A 20,521-nucleotide genomic window follows, 5' to 3' on the forward strand; every position below is an offset into this window, starting at 1 on the left:
GTGCTGCATCCAGCTCTGGGGTCCCAGCACAGGAAGGACATGGAACTATTGGAGCGAGTCCAGAGGAGGCCACCAAGACAATTAGAGGGATGAAGCAGCTCTTCTATGAGGAAAGGCTGAGGGAATTGGGATTGTTCATCCTGGAAAAGAGAAGGCTTCAGGGTGACCTAATTGAAGGCTTGCAGCATCTGAAGGGAACCCACAAGAAAGATGGAGAAGAACTATTTACAAGGGGGAATGGATTCAAATTGAAAGAGAGTAGGTTTAGATTAGATATTAGGAAGAAATTCTTTACTGTGAAGGTGATGAGGCACTGGCACAGGTTGCCCAGAGAAGTTGTGGATGATTCATCCCTGAAAGTGTTCAAGGCCAGGTTTATTGGGGCTCAAAGAAGCCTGTTCTAGTGAAATATATCCCTGCCCATGTTAGGGGATTTTAACTAGATGATCTTTGAAGTCCCTTCCAACCCAAATCGTTCTGTGAGTCTGTCTTTTCTCTGTGTCATTTGGAAAGGTCGCCCTCCAGGGAGTTGCAAATCCCTGTGACAGCTCTGGTGTGCATCAATACGCATTTTCCAACACAGCCCCGTATCTTTGAGAGCTTGATCTGCAACTGAATATTTGCGATCGGACTTTAAGCTTGCAAATACTCGAAGTCGTGCACGACTACGTATCCAAGTGGAGTGACAAAACCCCTTTTGCAGGGTGTCAGTTGCTGTGTTTTCGGTACCTCTCAGGGTCCAGCAGCCTCGCTCCCAAGAGCTGCGAGAAATCTGCGGGAAATGGCGGGGTTGTGTCTGCGTGTTTACGACTCTCGGGGTCGGCCGGTCTCCCGTGCTACCTTCGGAAGAGAAGGAGCGCCGGGAGGGCGGCCGGGGGCAGCGCCACGTCGCACCTCCGGCCCGGGGAGGGAGAGGGGCGGGGGCGGCGGTGCCACCGCTGCGCTCTGGGCTGCGCAGCTCCGAGGCGGGCGGGGGGAGCCGGCGCCGGGGCTGCTCCTCCCCGTCCCGGGTGGGAGCGCTTCATCCACGTTTGCAAGTTTGCAGCGGTGGGAGGAGGAGGAGGAGCGGGCGGGCCGGGGCGGGCGGCTTTCTCCCCTTCCTTCTTTTCCTTCCCTCCATTCCCTCCCTTCCCTCCATCCTTCCTTCCTCCCCTCCCCGCCGAGCGCGCCCTGCGGCTGCCCCGCTCCCTGCGCTCCATGGCGGGGCCGGCGGCCGTGCGGCGGCGGGGCCCGGGCTGCGGGTCGCTGCTGCTGCTGCTGCCGGCGCTGCTGGAGAGCTGGGCGGCCTGCCAGGCGCCGCCGGTGCCCGCCGCCGAAATCACTCCGGACGGCACCGAGCTCGGCGTCGAGCGGCGCTTCGTGCCCGAGAGCTGCCCGCGGGCCGTGCGCCCCGGAGACTTCGTGCGCTACCACTACCTCGGCGCCTTCCCCGACGGCACCCGCTTCGACTCCAGGTCTGGCACAAGCCCGCCTTTGGTTGGGCACTGTGGGAGGGAGAGGAGGGGAGCAAGAGGTGCTGTCCCCCACGAGGGTGGTTTTTTGTGGATGTGCCGAGATTGTGGCGCTGGGTGGAGGTTCCGTTCGGGTTCCTCTGCTTTTCTCAGCAGTGCCCCGTGGGCGCTTTTGGAGTGACCAGTTGGAAGCAGGTCAGCGGCAGGATGGGCAATGTCGTTCATGTGGGACCTACAGATCACCATGGGAAGATGCCTTTGAAATATGAAGGGCAGAGAGCTGGGATGTGACCGCTGGGGACATGGGGCAAGACCTCTGTGGTGGCTGGGTCCAGTCCGCAGTCGTTTGCTTGCCCTCATGGATTCCTACCACGTTCTTTCAGCTGCTTCTCCAAGGCGCTGAATGGAGCTTTTCTGCTCTAAGAGTGAAGACCGTGAGGTTATTCAGCTAACCTTAGCCCGGTAAACAGGAGTGTATATGGTACCACAATCTCTCACAGTAGTGATTTCCTGCCCGATTCATTCTGTACATTTCCTATGTCTTCTCCACGCTCCAACCTACTCGAATACGATTGGTTCTGAATCATTATCCTTGCCGGAAATATAGGAATTATCAGGCTGTACTTACATAGAATTTCTTGGATACTTTATCCTTGAATAAATGTGACCTATGTACAGTGAAGTGCCTGGCTGCTTTCCTGCTGTTATTTTGGGATCAGGAAGCCTAAATAGTGGGATCAGGAGATTGTGAAGGATGCTGCTACTGCTGCCAGCTTATTTGTTTTTTCTTCATTCATTGCTGCTGATCAAAGTATTATTTAGAAAGATAAAGCAAAATGTATTTTCGGTAATCCTGGTAATCTCCCTTGTGCTTCAAGGAAAATCTACAGCCTTAGGGAAATAACTGTCCTTCAAAGCTCAGTTCTCCCTCCGGAGCTGTCTGTAGTTACTATGCCAGTAGTGCCATGCAACCAGCACTTCTCTGACTAAAATGTGGGATGCGATAGCTGGCACTTCAGCTGGTGTTGGTGCAGTTTCTGTGAAAAGGCTCAGTGCAGACAGTGGATCCATTGGCAACTGACGGGCTTGGAACATAAGTCTTAGCTGTGGATGTGAAGACACACAAAGGCAGCATCCTCGCGGCTTATTTTATAAATACGTGACAATGGGAAAACTGGCCACGTGTTCAGAAATGTGTTTCTGATTGCTACTTGTGCATTGAGGCAGGGCACCTGGAGGGGCTGCCCAGGTGCTGGCTCTCATTTTAGTTCCTTGTCATTTCGTTCTGAATTCATTGGGACAGTAACAGATTGGGCAGGCAGAACTGTACAGCATTATCTCATTGGATCCTCTAAATATTAGTAAATAAGTAGTAATGGTGATAGTCTAGTCCAACTTGAATATTTTTGTGTCTGCCTTCATTTCAGATGGGTGCAAAATATCAGGTTTGTTCAGCTTGGGATATTTTTCTAGATGGCAGCTCATGTTGATGTACACTTTTGTTATTTACTATGGTTTTTTTTAAGGCTGATGACAGTGTTTAATCATGTTCAGACATGGAAAAATAGGAGGATTTTGTCTTCTGTGGGTTAATGCAAGAAATATTCTGGAGTGTTTGTTCTAAAATCTTTGGTGTTACCTACCTATAAGTGAAAGAGATTTAGTCAATTTATATAAAAACAAGCCCTTTTTCTTACCTGTTTTTGTTTGCTTTCTTGCTTTTTTTTTTTAAAGTTTATGAGCATGCTTAGCAGCATCATTTTAATTGAACACTACTATGAAATCAGTCTAGAAAATACTCTAGATGTTGACCTAAGGGCAGTTTTGCTTTGTTCCTTCTTCAGCTCTTGAAAATATTCTTGAGTTTTAAAATTAATTTTCTGTATTTCCAAGGAGCAGGTAGCAATACTGCTCCTCAAGTTACCAGGCTGTTGACAAAGTCTTATTAATCATGACTGCATTACATAAATTACCATATTATTGTCATTAGTTTTTTTTTTTTTTTTCCTCAGCATTGGCAGTTTTTATTTCAATGGCCATAAAATGATTTGCTTTTAAAAGTCAGAATTTAGTTGCCTAGTCATGTACTATTAATTTGGTCAATTCCACTGATAGAAATAAATTTTCCTTGGTTTTAAGGAATCTGCAAAGTCAGTCCTGCAAAGCTGCACAGTCTGATCAGTGCTTTGTTCAGTTCTCTGCTTTGCATCAATGTTCTCTTAATTGTACATTTATTTTACTAAAAAGAAAGCTCTTCTGTTCTAAGTTCATCCCAGATGTATTGCCAAGCTTTGTCAATTGCTACAAAATACCATTTTGGAGGGTTTCTTAGAACCTATTATATTACCAGTCTTAACATCTAAATTATGGTTTTGTGTGTATAATAGAATTTGTCAGGGCCTAATTTAAATATTTTCCATCCTTTACTGGGAGTGGGAATATTACTGCAACTGAAAGTGAATGCTCAGTAATAGAGGGTTGTCTACTTTAAGAGAAATGTTTGTCAGAAGGAAAAAAAAAAGATGCAGCAAACAGAGAGTTCACTCAGTAAAATATCTGAGAGAGTCAAGGCTGTGGGACTGTTAGGAGGCTCAGTATGTTGTGGAAGTGATGTGTACAGTCTTGGAAGGAAAGTTTGACATCATTTCCCTAGGGATGTCTTGCTACTGGCTGCTTTCCAAAATTTTAGCATGCAAAAGGCAAAAGACACAAGTATTTTTTTTTTCCCTCCCCCCCAGTCTGACTTTATATCTATATCTATATCTATATCTATATCTATATCTATATCTATATCTATATCTATATCTATATCTATATCTATATCTATATCTATATCTATATCTATATCTATATCTATATCTATATTAAAAAAAAGTCCTTGAAATTATAAAAGGGATATGGGAAAATGGAAGTGGTAAAAGTTTAAAAATAGGCATGAAGTTTTTGAGATGCTTCTTGATCTGTGTTTTTATATTGCTTCAAGAGGTTCAATAGCAGTAAATCAGGCACATCAAAGTGGGGTCATTGTACAGATTTAAGGTGGCCGAATGAACCATGTAATACAGTATTCTGCTGAGGTAACACCGCTGTTCTCCATCCTCTCTGGAAAACGGAGTCATTTAAGCATCGTTTCTTTTAGCTTTTGAATATTCATGTATTATCACAGTGGAGAATAATTTGTTTCTTGATTCTTGGTCTGGCAAACCTGCCGTTTAAAACATGTCTCTGTGCTTTAAATGAATGCTGTGAAAATCGAGGAGAAAATAAACAACCTTTTGGCAAACCTCACAGCTACTACTTAGAAGGCATCTTTTCTCTCTCCCTTTCTCCCACAGAGACTGGAAGTGTGATGTTTCGCATTGTAAAGCTTTTAGGTCTTATATAATATTTTTGTTATGTTACTGACTGAAATCAATATGCCAAGATCCTACCGTGGGAGCAGTTATCCTTTCATATCTCATAACAGTGTTTAATTTTTCCTTTTCTTCCCTAAGTTTCAAGTGCTGCTTTTAATGTTAGTGTGCCAGTTAGCTGTATGTAGTTCTGGCCTTCATGTGCCTGTAGTACACATTGCACTCTGCTAGAATGTGTTTCAGATAGGTGATGAGCAGTGAACAGAAGGAGAACTGTGTTGAAGTCTCAGGAACACCTTGGATTTGCCCTTTAGAAGCTCCTTTAGGAGCTGATCCTTTAGGAGTGGTAAAGCTATGCTAACAGGGCAAGAGGGAGACAAGGTGCAGTTAACTCCATCTCTCTCAAAAACAAAAATCCAAACAGTGGAAGGGGGTACAAATGAGCCACTAACATTTTTGCCTGCTTTCCCCCCTTCAGCTATGACAGGGGATCCACGTTCAATGTGTTTGTGGGCAAAGGTCAGCTTATTGCTGGGATGGACCAAGCTCTGGTGGGCATGTGTGTGAATGAGCGCCGGTTTGTGAAGATTCCCCCTAAGCTTGCCTATGGAAGTGAAGGCGTCCGTAAGTAGAGCACGGGCCAGCTGCTTGGGTAGGGGATTCAACAGAGCAGAGAGGAAACGGAGCCACAGAAGGGAAGGATAGGAACTGCAAGTAGTGAATTTCTGGGAGGTTATCACCTGTGTTCTTCAGAGATGTTTGTTAAGTCTATAGCCTAAGGGAATCTCTCCAGACTCCCTCTGCATGCCGAAGGAGAGCTGTTTGCTGCAGAAGACTTTCAGGTCCTTCACTTTTGCTATGAAAGTTCACTATTTATTTATATCTACCTCCCTGTTAAATACTTAATTAAACCAAAATTATGTTTTGGCGTTGCAGTGCTGCACAAGTCTTGTCAGTTCCAAAAGTATCTTTGTTCTACAGCCTCAGAGTGGCAACAAATGCTAACTCAAGATAGTTTGCCTGATGGGCAGCTGTAATAAGAGTTCATCTTGCCAGATTTCTTTCCCCCATAAATAGCTGCAGCAGTGGCAAGGGGCCAAGGAGTTGTAAGCACAACAGGAGATAAGGTGTGCATTATGCAGCTTTTTTAGGGTATGCATGGATTGGTTCCTTTTTGCTGATACCTTGTGTAAAAAGGGAAAGAAAACCATGTGTGTTGTTTTACTTTTGCAGCTGGTGTGATACCCCCCAATGCTGTGCTCCATTTTGACGTGCTCCTGATAGATCTGTGGAACTCGGAGGACGAAGTGCAGGTTCAGACTTACTTCAAACCTGAGAAGTGTCCTCGGACAGTGCAGGTGTCTGACTTTGTACGGTACCATTACAATGGAACATTCTTGGATGGGACCCTGTTTGATTCAAGGTATGCAGCTGGGTTGTGTGTCTTTTTGTGTCTTTGTGTTTTTAATAGGTATCTCACCATCATTTGCTCCCCTTTTACCTGTGTAACAATTAATGCTAACTGCCCAGAAACACAGGAAATGACATCTGGCATTGGATGTGTGTTAGCAATTTTTTCAGGGATTATAGGATAGCAGTACTGACTCGAACCAATAAAACTGTCCATTATTTCTTCATGGGCATTGCCAATGCAGATGCTTTTTTAAATTTTAAATTTTGTTCCCGCTATGTATATTACTATTTATTGAAGTCAGTTAAAAGTCTCTATAAGCAGTACAGCTGTTCAGATTAGATACAAGTTTTGTAAACTTAGCAGGGTTTTCAGTGAAAGTGAGCCACTAACACTTTCTTACTGAGATTTTATGTGTACAGCATCTGTGCTTCATTAGAACCCAGTGGAAAATGATGCTTTAGTAATAGCTGCCTGAGAGCCACTTTCCAAAGCCTCTGTGAGGTTCCTGAGACAGCTAAGCACTCTAGAAAACTTCCCAGCCAGCCCTTGGCAAATGAAGGACTGATACTTTTGGACTAGCAAGTTGTGAGCTACCCTGTGCAGAGTATGTGGATTTAAAGGTTAATATCATTTTTTCCTGTGCCAGTCTGACATTTGGTTGTGATTATTTTTTTCTTTCTCATGTTTAGCCATAATCGGATGCGAACTTATGATACCTATGTGGGGATTGGATGGCTGATTCCTGGTATGGACCAGGGTCTCTTGGGAATGTGCGTAGGGGAGAAGCGCATTATCACCATACCACCTTTCCTGGCGTATGGAGAGGATGGAGATGGTAAAAGTTATTCCTTTGGTTGTTCCTCTTTTTTTTTCAATCCCAAGTCATGCATATTTTAAAACAAACTTTCTGTGTTTTAAATTTATGGGCAGCATTATTACCCTGTTCAGAGAGACTACTTAACAGACATGTTGTTAATACAAATGTAGTATTTATATACTAAAATTTTATTTCAGTCAGGGAGTATAATCTGTGATTGTCTAGTGGCCCCAAACACTTGAAGACAGGTGACTGTATAATCCTTTCAGACTGCCACAGAAAGCAGAAAAATTGTGAGAAAAAATGTTAAATGTATTTTTAATTGCAGTTTTTTTTTTAACAAATGCTCTAGTGATAACTATGAAATAGATTGTCTTGTGAGACAGTGCTGCCTGCAGATCATACTTAGACGTCCCCATGTTAAATAATGGGGCTTTTAGGTGTAGTTTGTGACTTTACTTTATATTCTTTCTCTGCTCTGGTATTTAAGGATGTGTTTGTGATGTATGAGGTTCCATACCCCTTCCATGACTTCATTACCATTAACTGTGAGGCTGAAGAGGTCTTTGTTTTCAGTGAGGCAGTGCCATCACTCTGGGAATAGAAGGAAATTGTTCAGTTGGAGAATTCAGTGAAAAAAAAACCCGAACCAAAAAAAGACTGACTAGAAGCAAATTTGCAGAGAGACCTGGATAAATTAGAGGACTGGGCAATCACCAGCCATATTAAATTAAACAAACTGGATTCTGCACCTGGAATGGGGCAGCCCTGGTTGTGTGCACAGACTGGGCAATGAGAGGCTGGAGAGCAGCACCATGGGAAGGCACCTGTGGCTCCTGGTCAATAGCAAGTTCATCAAAAGTCAGCAGTGCCCTGGCAGCCAGGAGGACCAACCTGGGGGGAGTCAGGCACAGCATGGCCAGCCGGGCAGTGGAGGGGATTGTCCTGTTCTGCTCTGCTCTGCACTGGGGTGGCCTCACCTCAAGTGCTGGGGGCAGTTTGGGGTCCTAGAATATAAGAAAGACATTAAGGTATTGGAGAGGGTCCAAAGGAGAGCAGTGATGATGATAAAGGGGCTTGAGGGGAAGCTGTGCAAAAAGCAGTTGAGGTCACTTGGTCTGTTCATCCTGGAGAAGACTGAGGGGAGACCTCACTGCAGTCTGCAGCTTCCCCATGAGGGGAAGAGGAGGGTAGGCACTGATCTCTGGTGACAAGTGACGGGACCTCTGAAGTTGTGTCAGAAGAGGTTTAGATTGGATATTAGGAAGAGGTTCCTCACTCAGAGAGTGGCTGGGCACTGGAACAGGCTCCCCAGGGAAGTGGTCACAGCACTGAGCCTGACAGAATTCAAGAAATGTTTGGGCAATGCTCTCAGGCCCATGGTGTGACTCTTGGGGTGCCCTGTACAGGGCCAGGAGTTGGACTGATAATTGTAGTGAGTCCCTTCCAACTCAAATAATCTATGATTCTGATTTATTTTGGAAGTGGAGGTGCTTGATATTTGGCAGTACATTACTTTTCTTCAACAAACATGTTTAAGCTTCTGCTAGAACACCTGCTGTTCCTTACCAATTTTCTGCTTTAACACTTTTGTAGGTAAGGAGATCCCTGGCCAAGCTTCCCTTGTGTTTGATGTGGTTTTGCTGGATCTGCATAACCCCAAGGATGGTATTGCTATTGAGAACCAGCTCGTGCCTGAATCTTGTGAGCGGAGAAGCCAGACAGGAGACTTTCTGCGATACCATTACAACGGCACACTTTTGGATGGCACATTATTTGATTCCAGGTAACCAAAACATTCAACCCTACAGACTGCATTTCCAGTTTGACTGCTCTCTTGTATCCATAATGTGCTTAAACACAGTTCTTTGCTTTCCCTTCCTTTTTGAAAATTTTAAGTGGACTTGGAGTCTTTTTAGAAGACTCATAGAAAACTTTTCCATATGGGAAGGAAAAGAGCTCTTATGTACCATGTCATTGTCACAGACGCCATCTAGGGGTAGTGGCCCACCCAGTGAAGACAAGTGCTTTAGGCACACAAGCCTGAAGACTCTGCCCCATAGGGTTTATCTGCCAAACAGCTAATACCACGGAAGAGAGAGAAAGTTATTATGATTCCATTTTATGTCCTGAGAATTGTGAGTCAGTGTGCTAGTGGCTAGTTTATCATATTTATACTTGGAATTGTGAGTCAGCTTGCTAGTGGCTAGTGTGAGGTTTGTCATATTTATACTTGGAAATTGTTTGCATTTTGCATTGTGTGTCTTTCAAGACTGAATTATGGGATTTCAGAATTCAGTCAGAGGGGTTTTCTGTGATAAAGGAAGAGGGGTTACTGTGACAGTAAGTTCAAAGTTCTATGGGAACATGAGCGTCGTGTACAGAATCATATGAATAATACCCTTGTAGATTTCTGTGACTTTGGTTGCTTTTAGTGGAACAGTGCTTTAATATCCCACTCCACTTTCAGAACAGCTGGCTAAAAGGAGGTGAGAGTGAGCCAATGTAAATTGTTTTACAAAATAAGCTCAGAGAAGAATGTGTAGCACTACTGCAGCAGCCATCTCTGTAGACCTTGATTTACAATTTGTGAAAGCTTTTAAGTTAATATCTCAAAGCTTATCCACATTGTGCCTATTTCTCTTTTTTGAGATATGAGTATCTTCCATAGTAACTAAGCAATTTTTGAAAATAGCTGTAGTATTTATATGAGGGTTGCTGTCAAGAAATAGTAATAAATGCTTTGTAGACACCAGCCTCTACATCATTCTGAAGTGCTGAGAGTTGTTAGCTTGTTCACTAAAACATGGTTTCCTGATCTCCTGCAGAATTCATAGACGAAGAAATAGAGCAGCTAACAATAGGTATTGAAAACCCTGGAGCTATCCAGGACAAAGTTTCTCACTGGTACAGGGAACATGCCAAAAGCTCTGTGAATGGCTGGGGTTGAGAGCTCTAATAATATTTTCCTTTGCCTTTTTACTCTGAAATATTCAGCTGCAGAACTGCCCTGGGCAGCTAAGCCAAGGCTGTCTGGACTTAGAGCAGTTGAATAAACCTCAGAATTACAACAGGACCTGGTCTTGTACTGGTTTAGTTCTTTCCTAGAGCTCCCTTGTAAAGATGAATTAAAACCTTACTGCTTTCTCCCTCTTGGGCTGTGCCTTTGTGTAACATGCCTTGAAGAAAGGCAGAAAACAGTCATGGCCATGTAAGAAACCTCATTTTTGTTGTAGCCTTGTTTTATTCTGTCATGAGGTGTTGAAGCAGGTCCTTCAGCCTGTGTGTTAAGTGGCTGGCTTAAGTGTTGATATGGTTTTGTTGTCATGACTCATTTTAATGTTGAGCATCCCAGGAGAACCTATTTATCCCACCTGCTCCTTCAGGTAGTCGAACTACATAGCTGTGGTTGCAAAATGAGGCAGTCTGCAGGTTGTCTCATGAAAATGAAGCATTTATCAACCATAGCTAGTTGATAAGTGCTTATTAAAGTAGTGTCAGGGCAGAGGAAATTTTAAAGGAGTAAACCATTTTTTTTCAGTTTCTTGTCAAAACCTGATTTCTGTTTAATTTGAAAGACATAAATGAGTGTGATTTTTCTTTCTAGATACAGTAGAAATGAATTTGCAGATTTGCTGGCTGTTCACTAGCCAAGGTCTCACTGCTGGGTAATCAGTGACCCGTGTGTCAGTGACTGATGAAACCTGGTGGCCTGGATTCATGGAATATAGTTCCTTTGTGCCTCCTTGGTGCTGGTTAATGACTGTGTGTTTGACCTTAACTGGTTTAAGAATTGTGTTGCAGAGCTATTGCAAGAGCCCATGTTCTCTTGAGTACACCTGACACTGCTGAAATGCAAATATTTCAAATATTTTCCTTAGTTATTCCCGAAACCGTACATATGACACCTATGTTGGGAAAGGTTATGTGATTGCTGGAATGGATGAAGGTTTGCTAGGTGTCTGCACTGGTGAAAAAAGAAGAATAATAATCCCCCCTCATCTTGGATATGGAGAAGAAGGGAGAGGTGAGCTTGGCTTTGCATTCAAGTCTTCTGTAGTTAAACCTTTATTGCTTAGTCAATATGCGTGTATTTTCATTTTTCTGGCATTTGAAAGGCTTACGAATTAGTTCATTATTTTGTGGACATCAAACTGACAAGACCACATCCAGAATTTGCAGGATTATTTTGACTCGGTAAATAGGTAGGACAATAAAATACAGAACAATCTCACCTGTAACTGGTAGCCTTAACTCATTTGGATAATTGGTGTTTCGGGCAGACTGGTACTTGGATGCCAGGAGCTCTGCAGTGTGCGATCTTCCTTCCTGCATGTCTTAAACTCTCTATCCTGAGGGAGTTCATCATGCAAAGTTTTCTTCCCCATTCCTTCCACAGCCACAGGTTTTGTGGACTTCTAAGCCACCTCTGTAAATGGTGGATGCATGTAACAATAGTGAAGTAACCGTGTATGTGTAACATACAATTAACATTTCTTTGGGAAAACTCATTGCTATCTAAACAGATTGCTGGGAGAGGCTGAATGTGATAACCCTTCTAGCTGATCACAGTGTTGTGGCTGGTGTTTCAAGAAGTGCCTCCTGGGATGTTACTTGGATAAGTTGTTTAGAAAAAAAGCCTTTCTTCTGAGAATGCAAGCTCTGTGCTGCAGATTTAGACTCCTTTACTGACAAACCCCAATCCTAGGCCTGGATGTGTTTTGTTAATCCTGGTAATGCACATAATCCTGGGAAGAGGGGAAAGAAGTTGCCTGCTTTTAGGATGTTTAAAGGAGCTGTAACCTTTTACATATAATGACATTTCTTGAAGCATGAGAAGTTATTGAGAATTTTGATGATCAATATTGAATTGGTACATGAAGCACAAATGAATTATTTAGGATAGTCAGAGGAAATGGTTATAGCTTCATTTGTGCATAATTTTAAAAATCAGGGTAACAAAAGTTTTTCCTTCCCTATTGAACTGAGTGCATGCTTAGTACTTTTCCACTGGATGCCGCTTGCATCTGTCACATCCTTTAATTCTGAATGGGAAGAGCAAAATGACTCACTAGCAGGCACAGCAGGAATGCATATTCCTACAGGGTGCAGTACCTGGACATCATCTGCCTGTTTGGGTACCATTTCTTTCTCTATTTGTCTAATGTGCTTCCTGTTTAGGAAAGATTCCAGGATCTGCAGTGCTGGTCTTTGATATCCACGTGGTGGACTTCCACAACCCCTCGGATTCGGTCAGCATCACTGTTCACCACAAACCTTCCAACTGCACTGTGCTGAGCAAGAAGGGGGATTACCTGAAATACCACTACAATGCTTCACTCCTGGATGGAACCCTGCTGGACTCCACGTAGGTATCTGAGTGACCTGGTGAGGAGAATACTCCCAGCAGCAGTGAAGGCAAGAATGAATTCCCTGCAAAGTAAGCTAGCAGGGAATAAAGAATTAATTTCTTTTTTTAAACTGAATATTTATGTTGAATGTATTTTTCTCTGGATGGCTGCCTGCCAAAGGTGCATAGGAGGAGGAGAATTTAAAGACAATCTGTCATAGCATAATGAGAGAACCAAGAACAAAAAGGATGTAGGAGTGTGTTGGAGAAGAACATAAACAGTATGTGTGGAGTGATGAAACTTGTTGCGTGGCATTCTGTTTAAATGGGCCAGTTCAGGTGTCTGGCTGAGTCATGCCAGGGCAATACAGGTCTCACCATGAGTAAACTGTCCAGGTTTATTCAGTTTCATGGGTAGGATTTGTGCTCTGTACTGATTCAGTGCTCCTGAGAGAGGTCTGGTAGGGCTACTTGTTGTGGTCTTGTTAAAGATACCTTGAGTGTGGTTTACAGTAAATGCTCACCTGTCATGTCTGTAGCACACATTGCTGCTCCTGTATTGTACTGTGGCTTTAAGTATCAGCATGGAGAAACTATCAGAGGCCTTGATTGTAACTATGAGAATATTATGCCTTTTCCTCCTCTCTCTTGGCAGTAGATTTATGAGGGAAGCAAAAGATTGCTCCAGTCTGTCTCCTGTAGCACTGAAGTGAGCCTGGCAAACAGCTACAAGAGTATTTCTGTTAGCTTCCCTTTCTTTTTGCCTTAATCTTTTGAATAGTGCAAGTCATCCAAACAGTATTTTAATTTTTGGAAGGGAAGTTGGGAAAAGCTATTTTTAACCAGGTTATAATTAACACAGGAAGTAGCTCATAAGTTTCACAGTGTACACAATAGCTTGCAGAGCTGAAAAGCTGCCTTAATTTGGAGCACGTGGTGCAACGCTGTAGGCAAGGATGTATACAAGTGATGTGTTTGGATTCAAAACAGTTTGTATGTCAGGAATGCTCAATTTCCATTTTGTAGCAGGAACCAAGGGATGTCGAGACCATCTTACAGCAGTTTGTAGAGAACGAAAGATCATGAATCATGTGCTCCTAATTTTAAGGTTGACCTCTTAGCCACTGAATTGTTTTCTTTCCAAATAATGCTCTGTTGTACAAGCATGTCCTGCAGAGGCACAGCCAAGCCAAATAACCAAAGAAAGGCAACCGATAGAATAAAGAGCCTTAATGCTGCACACTCTGCCTTTAGAATCACAGTATATGTTTGACTTTTGGGCTTTTAACTGGTGATATTTTCTAATTTTAGAAATGAGCCATGGGCAGCAAGGTATAATTCAAAATTTAATATGGTTAAATTGCAGTAGTAGTAGTTATTCGTGTTAATAGCTACTATATTATAGTGACTGATTACGTTAAAGAGATGGCTGATCCATGAGAATGCATTCAGATCCCTATATCGAGTTGGTGGTCCTGGGATGAATGTACATCTGGAATTCTTACATCTGCTGAGAAGTCCAATTACAACAGTTAAAAACATGTGAAAGGCAAAAGGCCTTATTTCAAGATAAAATACCTTGGGGTTGTAATTGGCACGATTAGTGATTTTAATTGGATTTCATCCTAGAAGCCTATAATTTTAGTGCCAGAGGACATGTCAGCAGCAGAGACTTGTCTGTTTGGTGCTAGCTGTTACTTGAGAACAATTTCAGATAACTGGTAGAATAAAGCATTAAGTTAACTTTTGGCAATGACAGGACACTACTAGAAAGTGCTATTTCTGTGGTAATTCTGAATAACAGAATTCTTTTAAGTTGATGTTTTTCTTTTTTTTTTCATTTTTACTTCCTTTCCAGACACAGCCTTGGCAAGACCTACAACATAGTTCTGGGATCTGGTCAGGTGGTGTTGGGGATGGACATGGGCCTTCAGGACATGTGTGTTGGGGAACGACGGACAGTCGTTATCCCACCTCACCTCGGTTATGGAGAAGATGGAGTTGGTGAGTGCACATCCACTTGGCATCTCTAGAGTGACTGAAACACAGACATGCATGTTTTATTAGCTGCCTGAATGGGGTTTTTTTAGAGGTTTTTCATGTCCTTATTTTAGGCACTCCCCCTCCTCCCTGTTGCCCAGTGGGCATGCTGTCTGTGTTGCATTTCAAGTCATGTTGTTGCTGTGGCCAACAGAAAGACCATGAGAGTACAAAAAGGGAGCACGTGCCCCTAGTAATGTTGCTTTGTCAGAACAGAAAGCTCCAGGCAGTCTGGTGTTGCAGAGGGATGCAAACACTGTTTTCCGTGACAGGGAGTTGGGTGCTTGTGTTTGGACTGCTGGGTTATTCAGGAGACAGAGCCGTAGGGGACTGGTGAGCCCTAATATGTTAGGAAATCCAGAAGATAGATAAACTGAGTGTAAGATGTGAAACAGTGTATTGGTGCAGTTAAAACTCCAACACAAATACATTTGGAGGCAGCTTTAGGGCATTAAGGCTTATCAGTTTTTAATGATGTAGACAGCAGTAATAAAAGGAATGATATAGAAGTAGGAATGATATAGACAAGAACGTTTATGTCCAGGTACGTTGTTTCTGGTCTTGCTGCTTAAAAGGTTTGAGGGGAAGGAGTCTATCATGAGATCACCAAGATCACCAAAATCTGATGTGTATGGAAACAGTTGCATAAGTTGCTGGGTTCTTTGAATAGCTCCAGAACAGTTTGTAGTTTATAAAGACTGTCAGGCATCATGTGCAGAGCTTAATGGAGAATTAATTTGCGTTAAGAGATAAGAATGCATTTCCACTTGTACCCATATTCTGTGAAAAGATTAGGAGTTTAATATATATACAATATTTTATACAAGATTTTATCTATTATACATTATATATAATTGCATAGCTCTATGTAATAAATTGAAAATTTCCTCATAACATGAAAAGTCTGCTGTGTAAAATACCTTCATAAGTATTTGCCATTGTTCAGTGTACATTTGATACACGTTCTGAAACATTGTATGATTTGTTACTGTGTTGGTATATACCCAGCTATCTGAAGAAATTACTTGTTTGCAGTCTCTTGCAATGAGATTAGAGGTGAGCTTGAGTTTTCTTTTTCAACACTAAATTAACTTCCTTCCATGGCTTCCCTGAGGTAATATCCCAAGCTGTTGAGTCTCACAGCAGTACGCTGGTACACAGTGTATTGGCAAGATACAGGAAAATGGATTATTCCCACAAGTTTAGTTTTTGAAAGGAAAAAAAAAAGGATGCAGTTTGAATCATGGATTTATAGAATGGTTTGGATTGGAAGGGACCTTAAAGATCAGCTAGTTCCAACCCCCCTGCCATGGGCAGACACCTTCCACTAGAACAGGTTGCTCAGGGCCCCATCCCAACCTGCCCTTGAACATTCCTAGGAATGGGGCATCCATGCTTCTGTGGGCAATTTGTTCCAGTGCCTCAAGTTTTATTAAGAAAGGTTCCTTTTATGATCACCCTTGGTGATCAGGAAGATTTGATGGGCTAGGGATCACACTAGAGAAGTGCCTTTTGGAGCAGGAAGATAAACTTAATTGTGGATTGAAAGGAAATATGTAAATGAGGATAAATAAATATGTAAATGAGGAAATGTAAGTGAGGATAAATACCCCTCTTTGCCATTTCTTGTGACAGAAGGAGAAGTGCCTGGTAGTGCTGTATTGGTTTTCGACATTGAACTGCTGGAATTGGTGTCCGGCTTGCCTGAAGGATACATGTTTGTATGGAATGGGGAAGTCTCTGCCAACCTTTTTGAAGAAATAGACCAAAATCATGATGGAGAAGTTCTTTTGGAGGAGGTAAGCTGAGATGATGCAATTACCTACAGTGGTTTTCTTCTACCACTATCAATGCCAATGTTGAATGATGGAGTCTTTCCTCATTTTCTTTCCTTCTTCTTCTGGAATAGTGTTTTTCATCAAGGGAACAGGAAGGCAAGGTATCAGCTAAAACATGGCTATTCAGCTTTTGAGTTAAAGAAAAAAGGACTGTAAGAATGGTCATACTGCATAAGATCATTTTCTGTTGTGGTTTCCTTGGTCAGCAACAAATCCTTAGGACATAAGTGTAAGAGGCAGAGTTGGTATCCAACATTCCTTTGCTGTATCAGCTTTCTTGGTGTCTGTCTCAGTGTTAATTGGCAGTTTGTGGTGAATTCTTGAGCCAAAGCTGAGCCTGCAGCAGTGTATCCAGGAACTGTCTGATCTCTTCTGGAGCCTGGCAGTGCCAGTGGCCACTCCTTACACTTGTGAATTGTGTGCTGTGCAAAGTTCTTCCCCTTGCTTGCTTTTAAAATCTGCATTGTGAGGATGTCATTGTGTTCCCCAGTTGAAAGCCACTTGCTTTTGCCACAGCACCTCTGGTAACATAAACCTCTGTGAGATGTTCCTCTGCTTTTTTTTAAACTCAAATTCTATTTTGTTATTCTCTTCTGAAGTCTTCTTTGTCACCTTTCTCTATCCTTCTGTTTTGTCTTTTCTTCTTTGTCCCTTCTTTTCTCCCTGGAGTGGTGCTGCCTGCAGTGCTCACAGGGCAGGCTGTGGCCCTGTGGAACAGCATGAAATGCCTTTGAGGATTTAACAATTAATATGGTAAAATCAAGTTCTTGTTTTCCCTTTTCCTAGCACTTTCTTCCACCTCTTTGTTTTCCTTCCATTTTCATCTTCTCTCTTATGTTTAGCTCCACATCTGTCCTTGCAGAGAAGAAAAAAGCTTTTACTGGTTTAGAGAAAGAGGTAGGGTGAGGCTGTTGCTATCCACATCAGCAATCATTCTTGTGTGTTGCTCCCTCTAAGATGCAGGTGGGTTTCTGCTTTACAGTGAGCTTCATGTATTGCCATGCAAAATTACTGCCCTCCATCTGTGTAGAGCTGTTCCTATGTCCAGCTGTCCAACCCATCTTCCTCCTAAATTATGAAAAAGAAGTTTTCTTGTCATGGATCCAAAACCCACTGGAATGAGTGAGGAAATCTCTGCTGAGCTCTGCAAAGGGTGATTTAACCTCATGTGTCTGTTCTAATTAGTCCAGTTTGGGTGGTAAACTTTATAGGGTAGTAACAGTGTCCTGTGTACACCTAATAAGTAGTAAAATGCTGGATACTCTTCATTTTCAAATATCCTTTTCACTGTGAGCTGTTTTCTTCTCCTTTTTTCCCCCTTTTAGTTTTCAGAGTACATCCAAACTCAAGTTGATACTGGCAAGGGAAAATTAGCTCCTGGCTTTGATTTTGAGAAGATTGTTAAAAATATGTTCACCAATCAAGACCGGGATGGAAATGGTAAAGTTACTCCTGAAGAATTTAAGTTGAAAGATCAGGAGGCCAAAGAGGAGCACGATGAACTGTAAAGATAAGAAAAAACCCAAGAATCCTGAGCTGACCTGCTGTTCAAACGTGTACCAGAAGGAGTTTTGGCAAGCATGGTTCTGGAAGGATAGCCCTCGGATAGTCTGTGTCTGGCTGTGCCTGGATGTGGGTAGGCTGTTAAAATAGGAAGAGATTTTCAGTTGGAATTGTTAGGTATATCTGAAAAAAGTGTTAAGTGCCTCAAGGTGGGATGTATAAACAGGTAAGGAGTGTCCTGCTGTAGGTGGTGCCTGAACCACATGTGTGTGTGGGGTCTGCTTTTATGCTAAAGATCCAGAGTTCTCATTGAACAATTCACAGTCAGTTGGGTGGATGGTAGAGAGAAAACCTACCAAGTGCTTTTAAAAGAGTTTTAAAAAACCTTCTGTATCAGAAATATTTGTGTAGGAAAATGAACCAAAATATTCCCCGTAGCAATAACCTGTAAAAGTTGTCAGCTGTTGATCCCAGTTCCTTTCAGAAGGCATGAGCACTCTTCCCAGTAAATGAACAAACTCACATGAATTTTTGCCAGCAGAAAATCTAATTTGCAAATTGCAGAAACGTGGTTGTGCCATTGCAAAATTTACATAAGCTGTGACTTAAATTAAATGGACCTAGAATTGATACTGTGTATGTGTTGGGTTTTTACCTCACGGAATAAAAGTTTCCTACCATCTTTACTGTGCTGAATTAGTAACCTTGACTCTTGCTGGCCAGTGTTCCCATCAGTCATTCCAAAACCTTTCTAGTTGCAACCTTATTTACAGTTTTGTTAGACATTAAATATTAACATACAGGGTTCAAATGCTGTCATAAATACTGGACACAGTTGGTTTTGTGTTGGGCTTCTGTCTCCTATTTTGGGAATTGATAAATTAAGAAGTAAGTACTTGGAGTTTAAGCAGCAGAGCAGTCTGCAGTGGCAAACAAACAGACAGACAGTGATAGAATCAAGAAACAAACCCATCTGTTTTTGTGTGCTAACGTTCTGGCCCAGCCCTCAACACAAAGTCAGCCCTGGGAGTGCTGCTCAGATTCTGTGCTTGAGGCAGTCACACCCGTTAGCTCAACAAATGCAGCAGGGCTGCTCTGTACTAAATACACCAAACAGACCCATTTGCTGGAAGGCCCTGGGATCCCCCTCAGTACACAGCATGCCAAGAGCACAAACACATAGGGTGAGACACTGTCAAGGAGGAGTGGGCAGGGAGTTGTGTTTCCATTATAAGCTTTGTGTCTAGTTTCTTGCTTTCCCTGATCTGTACATGTGGGATGTAAGCTCCCTGAGATGCTCTTTCTAAAAATTGGTATTTCAGTTGGATATGAACATTTTGTATTGGTTTCTAATGCAGTTCTTACAAAAAGTGCAGTGAAATATTTTTTTGAGTTTGATATCATTAAATGTTGGATAACTGATCTTTTTGTTAAATAAAATATTGATCAACTATTACTTTTAAAATTTCTTTTCTTCTTCTGGAGTTTTGGTGGGTTGGGACCATTAGTTGAAGCAGATTACCTTCCTGCAGCTCTCTTCTCTTGTACACAGCAGGCTTACCCTGAACATGTTCAATACTGCTGTTAATGTTCAGAAAATAATATTTAAATTATTGATTTGAATAATTGAACAATATTGAATTCAATTGTACATCTGGTATAAAATCATCCATTAATCAACAATTCAAATATTGAATAATATTTGAATTATTGATTAATGGATGATTTTATACCAGATGTGGAAGTTGTGGCTATCAGGGACAGGCAGTTCCATTCCAATGTTTGGGTCCAGAATGGCTCCTTACCATCTTGTGAAAGCAGCTCTCTCAGCAGAATGTTTTTCTCTTTTGCTTTACTTGGAAGCAGGTTGCTCACTTTTTGCTGTGGCTCAGATGCAGTCCCTTCTGTGTGCTGACAAAGCTGAGAAGGAGTGGGAAGCAAGTTGTGATTGGAGTACTGCCAGAAGCAGAATTCAGTGTGGAAACAGCTCCTTACTCTGTTCTCATATGTGCCCCCAAAAAACCAAGTCTGTCTTGTGGATATCCCCCCTCCTTTTGGGGGGATGGAACTCTATGGTCTTTAAGGTCCCTTCCAACCCAAAATACTCTGTGGTATCCTGAAATGTTTTGTCTGAGAAAACCTTAGTGAATGAACCCCAGTTTTCTGCATGGAGGAACATTCCAGATGGATCCCAGGAGATAAGCCGAAGAGTTCCTGGTAAACCAGGATAACAGAGCTGTCCTCCAGGGCAGATGCAGGAGAAAGAGCAGCACTGAACTGCTGTCAATTGGTGATCCCAAAAATTGCTCTGCTGGTTTTTTTTGGAAGTGCTTGTCAGTGATGGGATAGCAGGGATGACTTTACCAGTGCCTCTGGCTAGGATAAGTACATCTGAAATTCTCATGCCATTGCTCCTTGGGCAAACATGGCTCATGATCCATCTAAAGTTGTTTTTCCTTCAAGAGGAAGTCTTGTTGCCTCCTCACCTCATCCCTCCTAGCCTGCAGGTGGCCATTTTAGAAATAAGAATGCAGCTTTGGGGAAAATCAGAGAATATATGGAAAAACGTGCTATAAAAAAATGGTGTTTATATGGGGCATTGCTCAGACAAAGCCAACAGAGGCCAGGTCTGCCTGGCTGTTTTAGGCTAAACTGCTTAAAATCCAGAATTTCCCATCACTGATACAGACCCAGTCCTTTTCCATTCTTTTGGCAGCTATTGGCTTCTCATTTGAAGGAAGGCTTGGGGCCACCT

At 42.4% G+C, this 20,521-nt stretch overlaps 1 protein-coding gene across 1 annotated transcript; it reads left to right on the plus strand.

The window, feature by feature from the left end:
• The first annotated feature begins 1,197 nt into the window (after positions 1–1,197).
• Positions 1,198–19,222, plus strand: FKBP9 (FKBP prolyl isomerase 9). Its single transcript, XM_009095913.4, has 10 exons — positions 1,198–1,454; positions 5,283–5,428; positions 6,038–6,227; positions 6,908–7,053; positions 8,632–8,821; positions 10,917–11,062; positions 12,217–12,403; positions 14,244–14,389; positions 16,061–16,224; positions 17,589–19,222. Exons 1-10 carry the CDS (start codon positions 1,198–1,200, stop codon positions 17,769–17,771), a joined length of 1,755 nt encoding a protein of 584 aa, XP_009094161.3. The 3' UTR covers positions 17,772–19,222.
• Positions 19,223–20,521: the final 1,299 nt, after the last annotated feature.

Source organism: Serinus canaria, chromosome 2 (genome assembly GCF_022539315.1).
Source record: "Serinus canaria isolate serCan28SL12 chromosome 2, serCan2020, whole genome shotgun sequence".
Classification (NCBI taxonomy): domain Eukaryota; kingdom Metazoa; phylum Chordata; class Aves; order Passeriformes; family Fringillidae; genus Serinus; species Serinus canaria.

Coding starts and splice junctions, on each gene's coding strand:
- FKBP9 (XM_009095913.4), top strand. CDS start 1,198: ATGGCGGGGCCGGCGGCCGTGCGGCGGCGGGGCCCGGGCTGCGGGTCG. Junction 12,404..14,243: donor GGAACCCTGCTGGACTCCAC/GTAGGTATCTGA, acceptor CTTCCTTTCCAG/ACACAGCCTTGGCAAGACCT. Junction 16,225..17,588: donor GAGAAGTTCTTTTGGAGGAG/GTAAGCTGAGAT, acceptor TCCCCCTTTTAG/TTTTCAGAGTACATCCAAAC.